Below are 22,671 nucleotides of genomic sequence, written 5' to 3'. Positions count from 1 at the left end.
GTGCATACATTACACAATCATCACATTTACAGTGTAGACATGACACAATCCTCACATTTACAGTGTAAACATGACACAATCATCACATTTACAGTGCAGACATGACAATCATCACATTTACAGTGTAGACATTACACAATCATACATGACACAATCACATGTACAACATGACACAATCATCACATTTATTGACACAATCATCACATTTACAGTGTAAATATCACAATGCATACATCACAATCATCACAGTCAACATGACACAATCATCACATTTACAGTAAACATGACACAATCATCACATTTACAGTGCATACATTACACAATCATTACATTTACAGTGTAGACAATCATCACATTTACAGTCATCACATTTACAGTGTAAACATGACACAATCACATTTACAGTAAACATGACACAATCATCACATTACAGTTAATCACATTTACAGTGTAAACATGACACAATCATCACATTTACAGTGCAGACATGACACATGACACATCAATCACATTTACAGTATTTACAGTGCAGCATGACACAATCATCACATTTACAGTGTAAACATGACACAATCATCACATTTACAGTGCAGACATGACACAATCATCACATTTACAGTGTAAACATGACACAATCATCACATTTACAGTGCAGAGTGTGTTGTTCAGTCTAACAGCAGCACAGAGGAACGACCTGTGAAAGCAAAATTCAAGTTGTTGTCATTAATTCATGCTTTGCTTGAGATAATGTATGTTATGATTTTATACAAATAAAATTGAATTGAATTGAATTGCTTACAACAGAGCCACAGACATGTCAGTGTCATGTGATCAGAGTTGTGACTACATCAAAGTCCTGAATACAGTGCAGCTGTAATAATCTCTGACATCATCACACTTCCTCTTACTGGACTGTCTCAAACTCAGCTCCACGCGTGTTTTAACAAATCCAGACTTTGCTGCTGAAAATATAATCTGTCTGTCTCATCCTGTCGTGTTATATGTATTTATTCATAGAATATTTATTACACATTTTAATGTAGATATTTTATTTGTCATTCAATATTCTAATTATTGTTGATCCAATGTGAGAATGAATGTACAACTGCATGATTCGGGATCAATCAAGTATCTATCTATCATTACCTTAAACCGACGTTAGGCGGCGATAGATTGAACCGCGTGAGAGAATAAACGAAGAAGAAGAAGAGGAGGAAGAAAAAGAAGAAGAAAAAGAACCATAGCAACGGATTAAACAGAAATGGCGGCCAAAGCTGCCTTGTTATGGTTCTTCATGGACATATATTTGTTTCTGTCGTTTAATGGTGTCCAAGCAGTGGGGAGCGGACCGAGCTCCGACCTAAACTCTACTACTGCGGTCACAGTTAACGTTACCGACGCTAATAGGGCGACACCCGCAGACACGGACCCGACACCGAGTCCCGGGACCGTGCTGCCGACACCGGAGCCCGCCGGCTCGGGGTCGGAGCCCGCGGAGGATCCCGCGGGCTCGGGCTCGGAGCCCACGGCGGGGCCCACGGAGGAGCCCGAGCGCGCGGAGGAGCCCACGGAGGAGCGCGCGGAGGAGCCCACGGAGGAGCCCACGGAGGAGCCCACGGAGGAGCCCGAGCCCACTCTGCCAACGGCAGCCGCGGAGCCGCTGACGGAGTCCGGCAGTCTCCTCACTGCTGCTACTGACGGTGAGCAGCTGACGCTCTTACTGTTAATCTGCTAGTTTAGTTTTAGTTAATGAGTATAAAGTGCTAGTTAACCGTCCCATGACATGTGAGGTCACAGTAGAACAGACATCATCAACTGACAGTAAATAAAAATACAAATGAATGATGGCTGCGTTCCATTTAGCTTCCCAGTGTCACAGTGTCCTTCCTACCGAACATGAACCGAACATGAACCGAACTGAGCCGAACTGAGCCGATACTGTGTGATCATTATTAACAGCTGAAAACTGTGACCTTTCACAGGCACAGTTATTATTTTCAACATTTTTACTTTGAGCTTGACTGAAAACATGATGTTCAGTGACTACAGATGAAAAATAGACTTCTGGTTAACTGATGATTTACAGAAATGTTCATTCATTCATTCATTCATTCATGTACGCTGTCCCGTTACATCAGTCTCTGAGTCTCTCTCTCTGTACCAGAGAACAAAAAGTGTTCATATAAGCTATAAAAGGCCTTGGTTTTACTAACAAAGAGGCACCACAGTATAATGTACACAGTATACATTATACTGTGTACATTATACTGTGTACAGTACACAGTATACAGTATCACTGAACATTATGTTAGTAGCCCACTCAGCCCCTTCCTTGATAGCATCATTGCTATATGCTGTACCTTTGCAAGCATAGTAATAACAATCTTTGAGACCGTGTTGTTGTGACGTTCATGCGAAACACAGTGACTTTCATTTCCAGCCCTTGGTCTTTAAAATGAATCCCACAGTTTAGACATTAAAGCTCATAAATGAAAGCTGAATAAATGTTTTATATTAAATATGAAGAGCGGCAGCACTGAGTGTGTGTGTGTGTGTGTGTCAGTTGGCAGGTTGTGTCCCTGTGACGAGCACAGCAGCATGTGTGACATGAACTGCTGCTGTGACAGAGACTGTGGCGAGGAGGTGGCTCTGTTCACGCGCTGCTCTGTGACCACGGTCAGGTGAGTCACCAGCTCACGTCTTCCATGCACTGATGTCGTGCGTCGTGTTGATCCGTCGTTGTTCGCAGTGGAAACAAGCAGCTGTGCAGCCCCCCCATGGCAGCGTACTCGTTAGGCACCTCCATCTATGGATACTCAGAGCTGCAGTCGTCTGTGAGGACGGAGAGCAGTTCGGATGTTTTCTGCATTCACTCACAGAACCGTAAGTCCTTGGTTCTTTGGTGTTATTTATGAGCAGGGTCTTGTTTCTCATGTGTTGTTGTTTGCAGGTGTTGATGGATTTTCTCATCCTTCACCTGCTCTTCCAACCGACAGCAACTTTGATTCACTGTTTAAACAGTTCACTGACTCTGTGTTCGGCCTGGAGGACCGAGCGGCCGCTGCAGGGCTCCAGGCCTCTGCGGGATACGAGGTAGGAGTCGTTCACCTGGAACTGTTCACCTGTGTGTAACTCAGATTGTGGCGTTTGTCGTCCACTGACTGCTTCTGTCGTCAGTATGGAGAGGAGATGAGGACGAGCGGGCGACGTGGAGACAGAGGGATCTTCTGGCTTCCAGCTCCTGGTGTCACTGCTGACTGTGTGGATAGAAATCCTGCAGGTAACTCATGTTCTACTGCTGAATGTGCTGCTTTGCTCCCACGTTCTCTGTGTCGTCATCCTCATGAACACCAGAGGGCAGTACGAAGCGCACATACTGACATGTACATCATCAGTCACATGAACCAAGTACAAACAAGCCACAAATGCAAAATATTCAAGTTTCTACACAAACAGAAGTTCTAATTATTTCATCACGTCGTCATACAAAGTGCTTGTTTCTTATTCCAAACATTAGAATTAAAAAGTATTTCTTAGGTTTTTTTGATAGTTTTCACTTTAACCTTCAACATCTGGCCTTGACAGCGTTTTTGAAAGACGAGATCCGAGCGTGTTCCCGGCGTGTGGTCCTGGATCAGGACTGCCAGAGTCTGCCGGCCCTCAAAATGGACACCTACACTAACACCCAGCTCTTTGCTGTGAGTCACAGCTGAATTCTCTCCTTTCTGTAACTAAAGAAATGCTGCAGCACATTTGATTAAAGTCAGACTTCCTAAATAAATAACAACAGATGCTTAAGCTTTAAAATGGTTTACTTCTGTTTTGTTTGTTAACTTACAGGCGAAGAATGAAGATGCAGCAGTAAGTATTCACTAGATTTTGTTCTTTAACACTGAGACAACTCGACTGTTCATTACCAACACAACAACATTAATAATAAATATGTAAATAAATATGACAATAAAGGCAGGATATAGACAATATAAACAAAACCAAAGACACTTTATGAACAATTGAAGTTCATAAATGAAGAGAAGTGAAGAAAATGAGCTTATACGTGTCCACTGACATTACAAGAGAATCTTAATGCAAACATTACTTTTGAATTGATTTATATATTAATCTCTCTTCCTTTGACCGTCTCCATTAGTGCATGTTTAGCAGTTTTGAGTTGAGTAGTTTTGTTTCTACTCTTCTGCTTTTACTATTCCCCTCTTCTATAATCTCATTATTTGAATCATTATTAAGCATTTATTATTCTGCTATAGATTTCTTCTCTTTCACTGGTTTATCCTCATTTCTCTTTGGTTATCTTACTACATTTGTCATTGTGGCGTCCCAAACTTCACTGTCTGTGGTTTGTTATTGAAGGTCATGACATGACCATATAATAAATAATGTAATGACAACGACTAAAGAGCAGCAGTCAAACGTGTGTGTGTGTGTGTGTGTGTGTTGTCACCAGGAAATGTAGTAAGACAAATATGTCTTCACATAATGCAACAAGACAACAGAGACACGAGTGTGAGGTGAAGTTCTGCAACGGGAAGACAGACAAAATCATTTCTTTCATTGTTCACAAGAAAAAGGAAGTCCTTTAACTGTTCACTGAGAAGCCTCTGCAGCATGCAACTTTATATTATTATATATCAACATTTAATATAATAATACATATAAGACATTATATAAAAAACAGAACAATGTTTAGACCATTGGTGATTTGCTAAGAATGAGACAACAAAACAGAATTTAAAGTAGCAAATTAAACTCTGACTAACATAAATGAACTGTGTGTGTGTGTGTGTATGTGTGTGTGCATGCATGCATGTGTGTGTGTGTGTGTGTTGCAGGTGGTTCCTGTGGAGCTCGGTGCAGTCGTGCTTCAGTCTGCAGCTGGGACTCAGACTGAGTTGGAGTTAAATGGAGAAGAAAATCTCACTCCGGTTCTCCTGAACTCAGACATCTGTGCTAATGTGGTGCTGAAGGTGTGTGTGTGTGTGTGTGTGTGTGTGTGAAGTAATCATTTGAACACACTTGATTATTTTCTCATTGAGCTTTTGTGTGTGTAGGTTGTGTATGTGATGACGTACAGTCCAGCTGGTGAAATCATGAATGTGACCGTTTCACTGCTGCTGGGATTTGTCTCCAAATCATCGTCGCTGCCCCTGAACCAAGAGTTTGAGATCACATTTGTCCAGGTAATGTCACCCAACAAGAGTTTTTTTCTCATAGTTTTAAAGGTGTTATCTACTATTTTAAACCTGTGTAATTAAGAAGCTTGTGAAGATTTAACCTTTAGCAAAATCTTGTTTGATGGAAAACCAGAAACATGTATTCACCAAAAACTGAGCAGTTGCCCTTTAAATGCTGTAACATGGAAACAAATATCCAGAGAAAATGTTTTCTGAGACTTTGAACTGCATTTCCTGTCGTCAGTGGCAAAACATTCTGGTGATGAGATAAAGAAAGGAGATCACGAGAACACTGTGATGTGTGTGTTAAGCAGCAGGATGTGGAGGACGTGCCTGTTCACTACAGCGGGAATCCAGGGTACGTGGTTGGAAGGCCTCTCGTGTCTGGATCAAGAACTCCAGAATATCCTTTACTTCTTGAATGATGGACGGCACTAACTCGGCCTCCACTTACAGGCTGTGTGCAGTGGGAATCGGATCAGGGTTTCTTTGCAGTGTGTGCAGAGAGGTTGATGATGGATCAGGATTTGTTCTTAACGGTCATCCTCACTGGGATTGTCAGAAGCATTGATCCCAGGGAAACACTGTCTCTTCTGGGCACTGCTGTGGACCAGGACTGCCTGAAAGGACCACATCAGCGCTCGCCTGTCCTTTTTGGTCTGGACTCTGTGTCTGGCTGCACATTAAGGCATGATAACGTCACAGATGCTAAAGGCTAATTGCTCCCTTCTATCTTCTTGATGGGTTTGCTAACTTGTCTTGTTCCTGCAGACTGGAGGATGTGGTCAACTGCTCCCTGGTCTCGCAGCAGCTTCTGGACGTTCTGAGAGGACCAAACTATCCACTGTACGTGGCTTCCTTTGGAAACACACCGTTAAGCAATCAAATGGAATGGGTGCAAATCAAGACCAGCTTCAGTCCTGAGGTGAGCACATTTAGAAACAACACACCACAGAAGATCCCGAGAGACCGCGGAGGTGAATCGCTGCTAGCGATGGGAACACACAAGCAACTAGATTTACCAAGGACTAGTCTGCACAGCAACATTAACGCAGCATTTATTTATTAATAATTGATTATTTGCTGTGGCCCTTGAATCTATACTTGAAGTTATAGTCAAGCACAACGCAGCAAATCATTTACGTATGTTTGTTATTTACAGGAAGCCCAAAGTTGCAGCATTCCATTGTCACATCATTTAGAAATCGAATGGACCAAGTACGGCTCCTTGGTGAACGCCCAGCCTCGGATTGTGAGCATCAGAGAAATCATCCAAAGCAACTCCAGCAGCTTGGTGAGAAATGATTTATTAGAGAAAAGTCCAGTCTCATCACCAACGTAATACTGCGTCTGTGTCTTGATCCGCTTCAGACTCTGTTGTCTGGCGGCAGCAGCATCACGTCAATAACAACGTCAGTGGCCTTCATACCGGTGTCAGCTCCTGCTCTTCCTGGTTACAGAGCCACGCCCACCATCAACGCCAAACTGCCATATGACTTCTTTTTCCCTTTCGTCTGATCCTAAACTGGCTCCACCCACCAGTGTATGCTAACAACGGCGTCTACAACACCTACTTTGTATGATTTGTGAATAATGTATAAAGGATTTCTGGCTATTTCATATTTTTTTAAATAAATCTCTTTTTATGTGAATTTAAATGTTTTTACTTTTTTTTACAAAACATACAGTACTTTTAAATGTCACGTTTGTGTAGACAACCAAATACACAACTTTGGACTGATCTTCATCGTCTTCCTCTTCTTTTTCTGTTCCCTTTATTACTTTTATTTCCTTCATCCCCTGGCTTTCTTTACTCTGTTTCTGTGATATGATTTCATATATACGTATGTATATGTATATATATATATATACATATACATACATATATGTGATTTCATACGTTGTAATGTATAATTATTCAAATCAAGCTTCATTTAAATAAGGTTTGTACATAAAGCACGTGCCATTATGTGAAATGAAGCTGTGATTAAGTTATGGTCTTATAATAATACAAGTTTATAAATTGATGACTTTCATTCTATTCATAGAGTTTCTAACACTAATGGGACAAGAAGGCTGGACATGGATCCACACACACACACACACACACACACACACACACACACACACTCAACACAACAGTCACTGACACTGAAATCACATCTGCAATCAAAGCCAACGTTGAAATGTAAGGTTTGAAAATAAAAAAGTATGTGAGGGCTGCAACCAACAATTCTTTTGATGAATCTCTCGATGATTCTCGATTCTTTCAGTCAAATGTCCCAAAATGTTCAAACTTATTCAGTTTAAATGATTTTGTTACACTGAGCAAATAAACCAGAAAATATTCACATTTTAGAAGCTGAAAAAAAATCAAAGAAAAACAAAAACACTCAATCATTATAAACCAATCATCAAAAAAGGATTATTTGTTGCAGCCCTTGTGCAGTTAGAAGTTAGAGGAGTTAGAATTGGATGGCGTGTTTCTTCAGGAGGTCTTGAAGCCTCTGTTTCTCTTGTTCCTGTCACAGATGGAGACACAGAGTCAGTAACACGTCATGTGGTCATTTTAAACCTTCAGTGGAGGATTCACCAGTTTATCAGTGCGCTCCTGTAGCTCCGTGACTCTCTGGACGAGGTGGTCGTAACTCTCTTTCAGCTTGTGGATCCTCTGGTCTGCACGAGTTTTCACTGACACCAGGATTCCTGCCGTACATGACATTCAAACACCGTCACCGACGTATCCAAATCAGCAGCAAATCTTAAACTTAAGAATGTGCAGGTCCACACCCAAACCAGGTCCACACCAAACTCTGATCAACACACCAGACGAGGACCATTATTTCAACACAATGATGGGTTTGTACTACAATGATTTAAGATTTGAGGCCGACACTGTACTTGAATTCAGAGCTACTTAATGCTAACTTTCAATAATGCTACTGACTTTGAGAGTCAGCGGTTTCCAGCGGCAAATGTCAAAAAAGAAGCAGAGAACATGTAGAACATGTAGAACATGTAGAACATGGAGAACATGGAGAACATGTAGACTTGGTGTTGATGATGTTTCACACAAAGTCAAAGCACAGACGCACAGCATAAAAAGTCTTGTAACATTGTAACATATAAGACAGAAGGTGTGACACGTTTCTCAAAGCATCCGAGCCAGTCAGTCAAGAATGGAGTGATAGTGAAGATAAAACAGCCTAAAACTGAGGAACATCACGTAAATATAGCACGAGGTTATAAACTATAACATCTTTCTACAGAATATAAGATCATAATATAAGATGAAAAGTGAATTATGAAAAATGAATCTTAGAGATAAGATAAGACCTGAAATAATGGAACTTCTTCCTCTTTATGTTTCAAAGTATGATTTATATGAATTGTATCACCAGCTTAGGTGTGTTCTACCATCAGCCTTTTTCCTAACACAAAGTGAAGATGATACGGTTTTGTAAACATCTCATTCTCCTGCACCAAAGTCCATGGAGAACATCAGCATTTTGAGCTCACACATGAACACATGTGACTTAGTGATGATCTGATCTCACGAGGCTGAACATGTTTACTTTTGACTTTGAATAAAGCTCAAACACATTTACAGTGTGAACACAGACAGTTCAGTCCACTGACCGTTGATGATCCTGGCCACCCTCCAGAGTCTCAGCAGGATGAGCAGACCCATCCCATCAAAGGCATCTTCATGGAAAAGGAAGACGACATCCAACACGAAGGAAACCACCACCACCAAACCATCGAACACCTCAAACTTGTGGTAGAAAAACTCCAGGCGGTAGGCAAACAGCTTCCCAGCCAGCTCCACCATGAAGAAGGTGAGAAGAGCCAGACTCAGGTAGTGAAACACCTGCAGCAACAGAACACTCGGTCAGTCACCAAGACTCAAGGTGGTGAGTTCAACTGTGCGACTGGACTCTGTCTCACCTCAGGAGCAATGTGGTCATGTTCCAGCTTAATCACAGACAGGTCTATAAGCAGCTCTGCCAGGACAAAGATGGCGTCCAGGACGACCAAGCACACCACCAACACCTGAAAGCAACGTCAGAGAATCAGCACAGACACCACAGACACACACGCGGCGCACACACACGGCACACACACACGCTGCACACACACGCACACACACACACACACACAGCACACACACACACACACACACACACACACACACACACACACACACGGTAACGTTCTCTGTCCCAGGCCTTTACTGTACTGTACCACGATGGAAACACAGCTTTATACAATAACACCTGAACTCTCCCTTTAATAAGACAAAGCAAAGACAGTTGTAGTGAGATGTTCCCACTTTCTAGAGTAAAGTGATGAACAGTTCCGCACCTGAAAGCGCTCTGAGGAGTAGAGTCTTCTGAGCGCGTCCCTGAAGGTGAGCTTGGCGGGGAACTGTCCCGTGGCCGGGCTCAGCTCCTCGCTCGTCACATGCAGCTCTTCATCTTCAAGCTGAACCGACTGCTGCTCGTCTCCCACGGTGGTGAAATACCTCAGGTACTGAGCCATCACAGCCGGACCACGTCCCAGTGCAGCTCACCTGACAGCCCAAACACACAAGGAGACATTATCCTGGATTATCCTGAGCCACATGATCGCCATCATTCACCATCACCGTGTGAGAACTGTAAAAATACTTTTTTAAGATTCATAAACAGAATAAAAGTCTGAGTTTTTTTTTTTTTGAGAGAACAATATTTCTTTGAAATGACTCAAACAGCTTCATACGTTCATTAACGCTCTAAAATGACTGTTTTGCACTAATATTGGTATCAGATAGAAGAAGTGGGTGAGTCCTAATTAGACGCAAACAAATATCCATGAATGTACGAAACGTCTCAAACCAAAGACATTTAGTTTAGATAACTTGTTGTTGCTTAAACATATGTCTAAGATAATATTAAGATTGTTGTTTTAAATATGGGCAAATTGACATTATCAAGTATTTAAATGACTTCACACACACACACACACAATGAAACTCCAGATATTTGCTGAAGGTGTGCAGAAGCATTCAGTGTCACATGACCACCAGTGGCTAACAGCTCTGCTCGTGCACCAACATTTCCTCCCGAGCTTTGACCCGGAAGTAGAAGGAGACGACGTATTAACTGTCAGCGGTGATGTCGTCAGACAACACAGGAAACACAAGAGCCATGCTCCACACAGCACCGCCCATCTAACCGCCCACAACTCACCACCCCATCTAACCCACAACTCACCAACCCACAACTCACTGCCCACAACTCAGCCCACAAGCCCATCTAACCTCCAACTCAACAACTCTCAACTCACCGCCCACAACTCAGCCCATCTAACCACAACTCACTGCCCATCTAACACAATCCATCTAACCGCCACAACTCAGCGCCATCTAACCCACAACTCAGCCCATCTAACTGCCCACAACTCACCGCCATCCCACAACAACTCAACAGCTCCCATCTAACTGCCCAACTCACAACTCACCGCACCACAACTCACCTAACAACCATCTAACCCAAGCGCCACAACTCACTGCCCATCTAAGCCCAGCGCCTAAAATCCAACTCACAACTCCGCCCGCCCATCTCAACTCACGCAATCTAACCGCCCATAACTATCTAACCGCCCACAACTCACCATCTAACTAACTCCACCAGAATAATGTGTGTACATAAATCTATTCCTTCATTTATTCATTTGTGAATTACATTTATGAAATATATATAATTAATGTTCTCCAGCGCCAACTTTCCTCGTACTAATGAAGTGGTCAATACTAAACACCGTGAGTGAAGGTTCACGCAGGACGTTCTCTGACATTTTAAATATGTGTGTGTGTGTTTCAGCATATAAACAGGACACAGATAAAAAAACCAGTTCAATCAAAGCATTTACACAGGAACAGGAAATGAAGAGTATCTCTGATCTCAAATCAAATCTTTGATTTCACGTGTTTGTCAGAATCCTGCTGCTTCACCAGCTGCAGACATTTAACACATTCTGCATTTTAATGAAAAGGTGATACAATGTACATGTGTACTTGTTTAAGATCATTTCCTGGCTCAAATGCTGACCTTATCAGGACCAGTAGTCCTCATGGGGACCAAAACCAGGTCCTAATGAGGCAGAAGCTTGTCTAACTGTGGTTGAAGGAGCACGGCCGGCAGCTGAGATATGAATTTATTCATTTATTTTTTGTGTTATTCATCTTTTATCTTTAATTTATTCATCTAATTATTGTCTGTAAATAATGTGTGTACATAAATCTATTCTTCATTTATTCATGTGTGTATTAAACCTATGAAATATGTATAATTACTGTTCTCCAGCACCAACTTTCCTCTTCTAATGAAGTGGTCAATAATAAACTCTGATATCATGTTCTGTATCTGCAACTTATAAAAAACAAGGTATAAACTGAAGATTAAAGACATGAAACAGGTTATAAAACACTACTAATCATCAGTGTGGGGAAGTTCTGGTAAAGCTGTTGAAAAACGTGCAGCTGCAGAAACACAGAGTGGACTCCTGCATCATCATCATCATCATCATCAACAAGTAACCACTGATCCAAGTCATCGATAAGAAAAGTCAGAAGCAGTGAAGACAAACACAGGCTGAATCTCGTGATCAAAACATCCGTCTGCGCTTTTTCTGCCAACCAAGCGTTTCCACTGCAGCAGAAACAGCAGCAGCAGCAGTAACAACAGCAGCAGTAACAGCAGCAGCAGTAGTAGCAGCAGCAACAGCAGCAGCAGCAGTAACAACAGCAACAGCAGTAGTAACAGCAGCAGAAACAGCAGCAGCAGCAGCAGCACAGCACAGCAGCAGTAACAGCAGCAGCAGTAGTAGTAACAGCAGCAGTAACAGCAGCAGCGACCATCGCGCGGACCAGGTCACGTGTCTTACCTTCAGCTGAGTGAGTGTTTTAATGCTTCTCTCTCACAGACTCTGACAATAGTCAAGAAAGTTGGAGCATTAAACCCCGCCCCCTTTCTCTATCCTACCCCTCCTCCTTTTCCTCTGCTCCATCCACAGGCGCGCGCGCGCGCACACAAAGGGATTTTTGGATCGGATTGAAAACGTTTTCATTTGTAAACCAGACACACACGAGATTCATGTGTGAAAATGCAAATGACACCAAATACATTTTACAAACAAAACACAATATCAGTTTAAATCTTTTTAAATTCAGTATTCCATGTTTCCCAAAACACGGGAAAATCACTTTTCATGATTCATAGACACAAGAACCTCTAAAACACTTTCATTCAATATATCATACACTCATATTTAAGTATTTACTCAAAGAACATGTAAATCTGCACAACAGAATTAACTGTGGTAAGATAAATAAAGCATGATCATAAATATTCAGAATTAAAAACAAAATGATCAACTTTTTATTTTACTTCTCAATATGAAGTTATGAACCATGTTAAAACACTTAAATATCATTTAGTGTGACCATCATTCAAAAATCAGTATTTGTAGTTAATGTATATAAAACGTGCATAACTATAACAACTCTAAACGAGTAAACCTAATGTTAGAGAATAAAGTGTTATTCTAAAATGATAAAGCAGAATAAAAAATATTTTCAATGACACCTTTGTATGAAGATGTGTATTGTTTCAAAAATGAATACATTGTAAAGACAGTTTATTGAACTGTACGTGCACGTGCAGTAAAAACCCTGCTGTGAGGAAGCAGAGGAACAGGTGTGGACACTGACTGTCATCACACCTGTGAGAACCTGATGATCCACAGTCACTGCAGCTCACACTGTGTTCAAGCCCTTTCAGCCTTTTAATCTCATGACTGAGTCATCAAAACATGATGTTTTAACAATGATTTTAGAGCCGAGGAGGCTGAGAGAGGACTGGAGGGTCAACAGCCAGTGATGCAAGCATCTCTTGTGATAATCCTTCCTCAGAGTCTCATTTCTTCACATCTGCACAGACTAGAGTCAACTGTGCTTTTTCCAAACCTTTACACCTGAAAGTCATTTTACTTTCAGTTACACACACTTCCACTTGGAAATGCAACACTTCCTGTGAACAAACTAATAACTTAGGACACCAGTGAGAACCTTTTTATTTTAATAATAATGATGTCAGATATGTTGGACCCTCACCAACACGAGCTGATTGGGTCATAGCTGATGCCATGATGTGGGAGTGGCTCCCCTGTACCCCAACTAATAAATTAACCTCAGAAAAAGCAAAACAACAAAAATGACTGAACATCAATGTGGTGCAAGAACAAAGTTTATTTTAAACACTTTACATTTGATCCATACAGTCATTAGACGTTCTGATTATACTATATATATACACTGCAGATCTTACCCACTCATTCACAGCAGCCTGGCGGGAGGTCACTGAACACTGCAACAAAAGGAACATTACTACCACACAGCTCATACCACAGAGTAGAACTAAGGCGTTGACAGTGCAGGTGGTTGTTTCAGGTCTTTAGTCAGATTGTAGTAAGTGGTTTTACGTGAACCTGTGCCAAAAGTCCTGACTTTCTCTCCCAATACTCAGATTCCACAGCAGAGAGGAGGCCTCTGCCACGGCAGTACATGATTGGGTTTAACTTAACAAAGTCAGTCTGCATTCAACATACCTATAAAGGCGTTTGCTGCCCCCTGCAGGCCAGCTGCTCCTCATGCTCCTGTAGGGAGATAACAGTGAGGGGGAGATAACAGTGAGGTGAAACTAGAAGTACAAAGTAATCACTGCCAACAGTGTGACATGCTCAGGGTTATGAAAGTCACCACGGTGATTTGTCAGCATGATGTGTTATAATTATGACTCATCACAGCATCGAAGAGCACGTTAGATGAAGCAAATCAAAGGAAAACCATCACCCAGGTGTTTGTGGTGACGACACATACGTCAGCAACACAAGTAAAATACAGTGATGATGTTCAGTTCATTCGTCACCCGTGTGTGCGACTGATGCTGTCTCACCCACCGTCAGTCTGCGGCACGAAGACACCGAGAAGCTCCGAGTCTCCGCTGTAACACAAACATCACGGCTCATTTTCAGTAACACTTCATTTACAAATCTGGACACAGCACCACGGTGTCAGTGTGTGCGGCCCTGTACTAGGCCCGTCCTGACTGTGAACCAGAACCAGCCACTCTCACTGGGCCGCGCTCTGCAGCAGCACATCAGCAGCAGACTCTAAAACAGAACCTGCCGGGCCGAGACTAACAACAGAGACTTCATCTACCAGCACTGTAACACTGAGCCAAGCACGCGGCGCCTGGTCAGCTGACTTAGTACTGGAGCAGGAACTTCAACCATGTCACTGAAGCGGTGTTTACCTGTGGTTCCGAGACGACGCAGGCGTGTCCATCCAACGCCATCCTGCTACAGCATGTGTGACGAGACACGGTCTCTCTGAAAGACAAGAGCGTCAGTGTTGATTCAAACATGTGCTCATTTCTCGTTCATGTGTGAATGTTGAATCATTCACTCAACTACATTTACACTAATAATAAACTTTGTTAATGTTTAATGAGCCATGATTGGATCATCTTTTACTTCTAAAAGTCACCAGCAGCTGCTTCAAACATGTTTTTCCAGCACAAACACTTAATGATTGTCTTTAAACCACTTCTCACGCGAGGATAATGTCACTGATGTGATGTTACAACATAACAAAGCTTAAGCCCAAATGACTAATAAGAGTCAAGAAGTTTAAATGACCTTTAAACACAGGGCAGCTCTCCTTAAACATGTTCCCTGCTAACACGTGTACAGCTAGTTTAATAGCTAAATATAAAGTTAGCAGCTAAAGTGCTACAGTCTTTAGAAAGTTCAGCCTGTTTTTACATAAAGCAGAAAAAATAACCCCACTTTACTGATGATATTAAACACATTTATAAACTTTACACCCTTTACTGAAGCCACGTGCTTACTGCGCACGTGACGCGGTCTTTAGCAGTTGAAACGACTTCAAAGAAAAGACATAAAAAGCGCGACGTCTGTTCAAACAACTGAGAAACTTATTTATCCACAACTTCATCATCGAGTCCGAGGATCGAACAATCGAACAAACGAGCAGAAGAATTCAGACACTCACCGCGTAATGGACGACGTGTTAGCGGAAGCTGCTGCGGCGGAAGAGGACGAGCGGAAGTCCCGCTTGCTTTTAAGAAGTGCGCCGCTGTGCATTGTGGGAAAGGAAGCTCATTCAAAGATCGTCCTACAAGCAGATGGACCACTAGGTTTTCCTTGGACTTAAAATACAACAAAAGCCCAATTTTATCTTTAATAATATGTAAAATAAGTTTCAAGTGAAATATGTTCTGCGACGTTTTTACTTGAGTTAAAACAGTTCTAATTCAAAATTTATGTTTAATGCATTTCTGTAATATTGGCTAAATTAATTTACAGAAGGTAATGACTGTCAGACTAGTGGACATGCTTGTATTTACATTAAGCAGAATATAATACACAATTTCACTTCATTTTTTACAACAATGTTCTGACCCAAAGGACATGAATTCTCTTTTCTTTGCATTTCCCTCGAGATCAATAAAGTATCATCAATTCTATTTATTGGAATGTTTGCTGTCCTCTAAAGAAAGCATTCCTGAACTGTGAACGATGCACAGAATATGTCGACAGCAACTGTCAGATTGAGTGAAATGTTTTATATAAATATGTGTACGAAACTTAATTTGAGCTCTTAGTTGTTACGACATATGAACATTATCATTATACACAAGGAGGAAGAAACGGATCTGAATACAACAATAGATGTTGGAATAAAAGGAAGTAAATCTTATTCTGTCTTCAACAGTGTAAATACAAGGAGACATGATTTTGAAGGATGAGAGAAGGACTTTTATGACAGCTGATACACACTAACACATACAGAACACTGCTGGTGTTGGCGTAGTCACAGTGTCATCACAGGCGGGATGGTTGAAGTGTAGTTTGCAGAGTGCACGCTCCTAAAACAGCAATTCAAATGAAGAAATAAAACATTATAAGCAGTTGAGATTTATTTAGACATTCTTCACAAACCTCTTTTTTTAATTAAAGAACAGAACTGTCAGTATTTTCTGATTTATGTTGAGTTGCCTCAATGTCAACAACATAACACGTGAAGGTTAAACCTTAGTTTATCATCTAAGTTCAGCTTCATGAATGAGATCATACCTGTTAACATTGACAGTGATGATGCTCTTCACAGGTGTGCTCTTAGGACCAGGCGGGGGGTGAAACACTGGCTCCGGATTGGTGGTTTTGGAGCGGCGAGCGATGAACGGATCAGCAGAGTGTGAGGGGTAAGTGTCAAACGTCCCCGCCTTCATTCCTCCAGGCTAACACAAGAACACAGAACACAGACATGAAGAAGACGCTTCAGACCAACAGGAAGCACCACACAGCAGCAGTCACCCGTTTGCTGGGGGACGAGGGCTTGAAGGGAACAGGGGGCGCTTTCTGTGCAGGTGGGCGGGGCTTGTGTGGTGCAGACAGAGGCTTGTTGCCGTGGTATGGATTGGTTTGGAAAAAAGCTCTGGGGTGAAGGTTGAGCTTGAAGGGACCGTCTCTGAACTTGGAGCGATGGATCGCCGCCTCCTTCTGCAAACACAAAGATATAACATTAACACAAACTTCATAAAGCATTGGCTTTAAATAGTACTCAATGTGTGGAAGAGTTTATTTACTCTATAACAACATGAAGTGAAGAGGAGGAAATAACTTCAGCATTCTCAAAGTTGGGGTCTTGCGTCACCCTGAATTAATCAAATGATTTATTTTATAATATCATCTCATTTAACAGTATCCTACTTATTTCAAGGCCATTTACTGAAAATAAAAATAAACAAAACGTTGCTAATATTTTTGATTGAATGATTGTAAATAAAACATAGAACTGGATTCATGAAAGTCTTTCCAACGATTTGAAGTTGACAGTTTATATCATGTGTATTTTAATCCCGTACAGAACTTTGAGCGACAGGTGTTGTTTTTCTAAATGCTACATAAATAAAAGTTGAGCTCTCATGTAACAGAAATACCTTCAGGACGTCTTTGGGACGGTCGTAGGGCTCAGAGGCGTACAGCTGCATGTCAGACAGCGTGACATTGGGATAGCTGCACAAGATAACAAGGTACACACACACACACACACACACACCAGCTGGATTCAAATATCTAACTTTATCCAAATACCATATTTAAAATGGTCTAAAACATTTGAATTATGTTTCCAGAATTTATAAAACGTGGCCTAAAATAGTGATCAAATAAATAAATACACTATAAGTTCAGTAAAGTGGGAACAATGTCGATGAGTTCTTGCCATGAACCTGTATCCACTGCCTTTCTTTGGAGGTGAGGTGAGGATGTTGCGTCCAGGTGAGCGCCGGGATTTCTGGCCGACTGTCAGCGGACTCAGGGATTCAACAGGTCCTGATAACGTCCCATAGAAACTCCCGGAACCACAGCTGAGGACAGACGGACGTCAGAGTGAGGAGGAAACAGGACGTTTGTCTCAGTATAAAGACTCGTGTTCTGATGACAGCAGGTTTTCCAGCTTTTGTGGATTTAGTGACGTTATTTCATTACAACATTAAAACACGCCCCTTTACTTTGAAAGTCTGTGAAATCATAAATATATGAAATGCAATGATGGAATCATTTTAAGCTCTTATTGACCACACGCTCATTGGCCTCCAGGTCATTTCAGTGTGATCCCCCCCCTGCATGAGATGGTTCCGTTTCTGCTGTGTCACGTGTTGTGTGTGTGTGTGTGTCACGTGTGTGTCACGTGTCGTGCGTGTGTGTGTGTCACGTGTGTGTCACGTGTCGTGCGTGTGTCTCACGTGACGTGTGTGTCACGTGTCGAGTGTGTCCGTATCCGTGCGTGTGTCTCCGTGGCGTGTGTGTCGCGTGTGTGTGTCGCGTGTGTGTCACGGCGTGTGTCTCACGTGGCGTGTGTGTCGCACGTGTGTGTCACGTGTGTGCGTGTGCGTGGCGTGTGTGTCGCATTAGCGTGCGTGTCTCACGTGGCGTGTGTATCGCGCGTGTCACGTGTTCTCTCACGGCCTCTTGATGCCGTCACAGGGGACGAAGGCCTTGCCCAGGTTCCTCTTGGCCTGCTGGACCCGGTGCAGACGGGCGAGTCTCAGCGGCTCAGTCAGGGCCTCGCGCTCAAACACGCGTCTGTACGACTTGTCAAAGAAACCGCTCTGCAGAGCACACCACTGTCTCGTTGTTCCCGCCTGCATCTGCCGGCCGCGGTGAGCCGACACATTAAACGGACCTGGAGTTATTTTAGAAAAGAATGTTTGTTAAATCAGCTGTAAAAGTCACATACACACTGCTCACTAATGACAGCTTACTGCCGAGTGTTGCTTTACATGCTTTATTAAAAACAGTGTGTGTTGGGGGGGCGTGACCATAATTTAACTGCTAGAACCTGGAAAACAAGTTTATGCTTTATTGTAATTATAAAGCCTCGTTATCTCTCTTCATCATAGCAAATAAAGCAACAATCCCATGCTTTTATTTTGAAGAGAACAAACAGGTGAATGCTTACGGTTGGTGAGTGACGTGTATTTGTCTCCTATAGAAATGTAACTCATCTCTTTAAAGATGCCCAGCCGCTCCATGTCCATCTTCCCGTGACTTGAAGGCATCCTGACACACTGGAAACACACTTCTGTTATTACATTCAATTCAGTAGCAACTTTAAATGTATTATGTATTTAAATGTTCAATTTGAATGTGTGTTTCATGTGGACATCAATGACTTTGTTCCTCATCCAATCACAATTAAAACAACTTGACCTTAAAGACATTTATAAACTAACATTAAATGACCAATGCACAGCAGTAACAATTAAATACATAAACACACAATGAACACGTCATGAACACATTCACACAACCTACACTTTAAATATAAACTGTACGTTTGACAACAATAACAATAACAAGAATAATGATCAAATGTTAAATATGTTAAATAGATAAATAAGACAGACTTGACGATACCTGTGTTGGTTCCTGTTGGATTTCAGTGTCTTTACTTCACTAATATTGAGGCTTGTTTACTGTTAACATTCTGTGTGTGTATGTGTGTGTGTGTACACACAGGCTGTGTTGCCATGGAGACGGTAACGAAACGGTGTCAAGTTCATTAGCATTGGATAGTTTCCTGGAAATGGTAGCCTTCAAAATAAAAGAATGACATGTTAAATCATTTCCACTGTCTTTTCTGTTGAGTCAAGTAAAAACTCTACTTTAAACAATATTGAAATTCATTTCAGTTCTTAAAAAACAAAGTGAGGATGTTAATTTTAAGATCATAAACATGTTTCACTTTCCTCTGACAGAACACACGCACGCACGCGCGCACGCACGCACGCACACACGCACAGTCAACTCTGTGTCCTGTTCTTTTCTTCAGTGGTAACAAACTAACTGTCAGAAGCAGTGAGTTAATTCTGCATTGTACAATAAATGGTCACATTTACCAGCAGGTGGCAGTGCAGCCTCAGAGTTTACAGTGTGTGTGTGTTCACTGAGTCTCAGTGGATTCACAACAGAACAAACAGATACAGACAGACAGACTTACGGACAGAGAGACAGACAAAGTCAAGTGTGAGACACTTATTGACATCATGCATTCACAACTACAGGCCTAACCCTCACCTGCTTTAGAATCAGGCTCAGGGTTCAGCACTAAGAGGGAACGCATGAATGAGGAGTCCTCACTAAAATATAAAAGCAAGTATGTGTGTGTGCCCTTATTTTTATTTATTTATGAATAAATAATGAGGAAAAACCTTTTATGATGTTTATTTGTAACATGTTAACTCTGTCGTGTCACAGCACATCTAAAAATGTGACGCGTCAGCACTTCTGAAAACTGTAATCCAAGTTAGACGGAAGCGTCGCGACAGTGGTTTAGATCTTCAGAGGAAACAGTATCAGCTGTCAGTCAAAGGGAGAGGAGGTCCGTCTGAAGCCACTCCCACACACAGGTTCATTGTTCCACGTGTTCCAACAATCGTGCTGAATTTTATGATCCTGCCACACACACACACACACACACACACGCGCACACGCGCACACGCGCACCAGCTTGAAGCAACAGTCCGCCTCCATGTCTGTTTATATTCTGAAGTCTCGTTAAATCCCGCGGGTTTCAGTCAGACGCGTGTGGTTCTGCGTCTCGACTGAATCGTCTAAAGGATAAAACTTTGAAAATCAGAAAGTTTGTTGTGTTGAAAATCCTCTAGTGTGGGACAGGCTTCAGCTGTCAATCATTCTGCAAATAAGCGCAAGTGAAGACGCAACAATTCAATATTTAACAGACATGGACGAGGGAAAACCTGTGGAGCCGAGACTTTTCAACGACGCCGGTACCAAAGCAAAAGAAAGAGGAACCAGGACACACAGCCAGTGTTGGTTTAAACATTTAACCATTTAAACAAGACAGAGCTTATGATGACAAACCAAATGGAGCAATACCACTGGGAATCATGGGGGCAGTATAGAGTCAAGAGTCCAACACTATTTAAACCCTTCATCCCTGCAGACAGGAAATGGAGAGCGAGAACCAGGCAACACAACTTCACTCTGTGTGACAACACGGCAGACACACAAACACACACACACACAACACTGGGACGACTCACCGTACATGCAGTGCTCTCACGTTCCACCCCCACGATATCCACCTGTGTTTCAGTCCATTTCAGATCCAGCACATGGTTGCCATGTTTGTCGACGCCTGCGACTCAGCACTGCCCTCTGGAGGAAGTATTGTATCCCTCCTGTTAGAATAACCATTAAGAGCAGCTGATGATGGATGAGGAGGGAGAGAGAGAGAGAGAAACAAACAAACAAACAAACAAACAAACAAACACACAAACACACAAACACACACGTGTAAAATGGCTGCTTTTATACTGTGGCCCTGATTGTCAGCTCTGGTGCTACCATGTGCAGGTTTCCCATCAACATCATTACTGTCAACAAACTATTGATTTTTAACTTAATATTTTGAACAAGTTTTTACACATTTTTAATCATGTTTTTTTGTAATTATTTTATTAAAAACAAACTCTACAATCAACATTAAGATTCCAAAAATCCTATCCATCTTCCACAAGTTCCCCTCTCCTTTCTCCTCACTTGGTTTGACCTGGAACCATAAATAAGTTCCTGCTGGACTTGGGACTCTTTTACCCGAACACCGTGCTGCAACAAAACAAGAAGGTGAGTGTGCGTGTGTGCGTGTGCGTGCGCGTGGTGTGTGTGTGTGTGTGTGTGTGCGCGTGTGCGTGTGTGTGTGTGCGTGTGCGCGTGTGTGTTCACTGTGGCGCCGCTCACACATATGAACTTCCTGACTTGACTTTGATTTCTTCTTTGTTTCCAGGAGGAGCTGAGCGACCAACACATCACCTGCCTCAACACAAACTATTCTAACACACGTTTTATAGAAAATGTGCAAACCTGCAATAAAGTGCATATTAATATTAAATATGTTCAATGTTACACAAGATGTAAATATAAATGTTCTTTTACATACAGACTACTGCCACCTGCTGGTTTCCATGCAAGTGCAGCTTCTCCAACACTCAAACAAAAACAGAGACGTCATTAAAAGTCTATTACTGTAATGACCCACTTGACTCAAAATGAAATTTAAATCTACTTAACCACAAGTTTACTAAGAATTCTCATGGTTTTGATAAAGTCTTGTATCGCAGGGAGTTCTGGTCATAACTGCTCATTTTTCATGTTTCATCTTGTTTTTTTTAGTCTTAAATGATTAAGTAAATCAATATAAAAATAATGTCAAATAAAATAAATACATGTAAAATAAAAATGAGAAGAGAAGAACTGTAAGTACATTCACTAATATAGAGGCAGATCCACAGCAGCTCATTTACCATGGACGTTTAGCTGTGATCCATCAGAATCTAACATTTCTCGATGACTGTATGATGTTCATTTTTCATCCTTGGATGAAACAGTGCTCGTCTTCCACAGCTGTTTAATGGAGAAAGTTTGTTTTCTCATCCATCATGAGCCGCTTCTCCACATGTTCATCGCTGTAACTGTAAAGAACAGCTGAGCAGGATTTACTAACCATAGTTAGCAGCTATTCTAGCAGTTGTTGAACTGGAGCATGGCTGTCCTTACTATACTTGACATAATATACATAATCACTGTTATTCGACACTTAGAAAAGAATAGAATTCATTTATATATGTTTGTGTGTGTGTGTGGTTATAAATGTAAATGTAATGTATTAATGTCTTTTTAAGTCCTTTCTTGGTGAAACTGACACTGACTCTCTATAGATTGATGGGTAAATAGATGCACAGCACATGTATTTTGTCTTAAAAGTCTTAGTTTTAAGTCTTAAAAACAAGTGGAAAGTTTTCCGTGTCACAAATGCATGTGGAGC

General features: G+C 41.7%; 3 protein-coding genes and 1 non-coding gene across 6 annotated transcripts; 1 reads left to right on the top strand and 3 right to left on the bottom strand.

Annotated features, from left to right (window-relative positions):
• Window positions 1-1,222: 1,222 nt before the first annotated feature.
• On the top strand, window positions 1,223-6,844 carry tctn1 (tectonic family member 1). Of its 2 annotated transcripts, none has more exons than XM_044040783.1 (14): window positions 1,223-1,700; window positions 2,564-2,681; window positions 2,750-2,883; window positions 2,951-3,093; window positions 3,178-3,280; window positions 3,586-3,698; window positions 3,841-3,861; window positions 4,851-4,985; window positions 5,070-5,198; window positions 5,504-5,595; window positions 5,743-5,880; window positions 5,964-6,117; window positions 6,355-6,486; window positions 6,564-6,844. In XM_044040783.1, exons 1-14 carry the CDS (start codon window positions 1,262-1,264, stop codon window positions 6,708-6,710), a joined length of 1,998 nt encoding a protein of 665 aa, XP_043896718.1. In that variant the 5' UTR covers window positions 1,223-1,261; the 3' UTR covers window positions 6,711-6,844. The 2 variants fall into 2 exon arrangements, with proteins under 2 accessions (XP_043896718.1, XP_043896720.1); XM_044040785.1 differs by having other exon boundaries at window positions 1,225-1,700; window positions 5,507-5,595.
• Window positions 6,845-6,974: 130 nt separating this feature from the next.
• Window positions 6,975-12,180, bottom strand: hvcn1 (hydrogen voltage-gated channel 1). The gene is made up of 6 exons (XM_044040786.1): window positions 12,120-12,180; window positions 9,558-9,765; window positions 9,141-9,245; window positions 8,832-9,063; window positions 7,786-7,898; window positions 6,975-7,714 (listed from the first exon to the last, which is right to left on the bottom strand). The coding sequence occupies exons 2-6, from the start codon at window positions 9,732-9,734 to the stop codon at window positions 7,658-7,660; spliced, it is 684 nt and encodes a 227-aa protein (XP_043896721.1). The 5' UTR covers window positions 9,735-9,765; window positions 12,120-12,180; the 3' UTR covers window positions 6,975-7,657.
• A 1,282-nt stretch (window positions 12,181-13,462) lies between these two features.
• lg12h4orf47 (linkage group 12 C4orf47 homolog) lies at window positions 13,463-21,074 on the bottom strand. 2 transcript variants are annotated; one of them, XM_044039449.1, is made up of 13 exons: window positions 20,891-21,074; window positions 19,242-19,418; window positions 18,784-18,892; window positions 18,288-18,507; window positions 17,552-17,689; window positions 17,261-17,336; window positions 16,635-16,820; window positions 16,395-16,558; window positions 15,310-16,186; window positions 14,549-14,624; window positions 14,193-14,236; window positions 13,842-13,889; window positions 13,463-13,600 (listed from the first exon to the last, which is right to left on the bottom strand). In XM_044039449.1, exons 3-9 carry the CDS (start codon window positions 18,881-18,883, stop codon window positions 16,132-16,134), a joined length of 939 nt encoding a protein of 312 aa, XP_043895384.1. In that variant the 5' UTR covers window positions 18,884-18,892; window positions 19,242-19,418; window positions 20,891-21,074; the 3' UTR covers window positions 13,463-13,600; window positions 13,842-13,889; window positions 14,193-14,236; window positions 14,549-14,624; window positions 15,310-16,131. The 2 variants fall into 2 exon arrangements, with proteins under 2 accessions (XP_043895384.1, XP_043895385.1); XM_044039450.1 differs by lacking the exon at window positions 19,242-19,418.
• Window positions 14,311-14,511, bottom strand: LOC122779011. Its single transcript, XR_006361504.1, has one exon. It is a non-coding gene; the product is annotated as a small nucleolar RNA SNORA74 (small nucleolar RNA).
• Window positions 21,075-22,671: the final 1,597 nt, after the last annotated feature.

The sequence above is a fragment of the Solea senegalensis genome, linkage group LG12 (assembly GCF_019176455.1).
Source record: "Solea senegalensis isolate Sse05_10M linkage group LG12, IFAPA_SoseM_1, whole genome shotgun sequence".
NCBI lineage: Eukaryota > Metazoa > Chordata > Actinopteri > Pleuronectiformes > Soleidae > Solea > Solea senegalensis.
The sequence above is the reverse complement of the archived record's forward strand: the minus strand, read 5'-3'. Positions and strand labels throughout refer to the sequence as shown.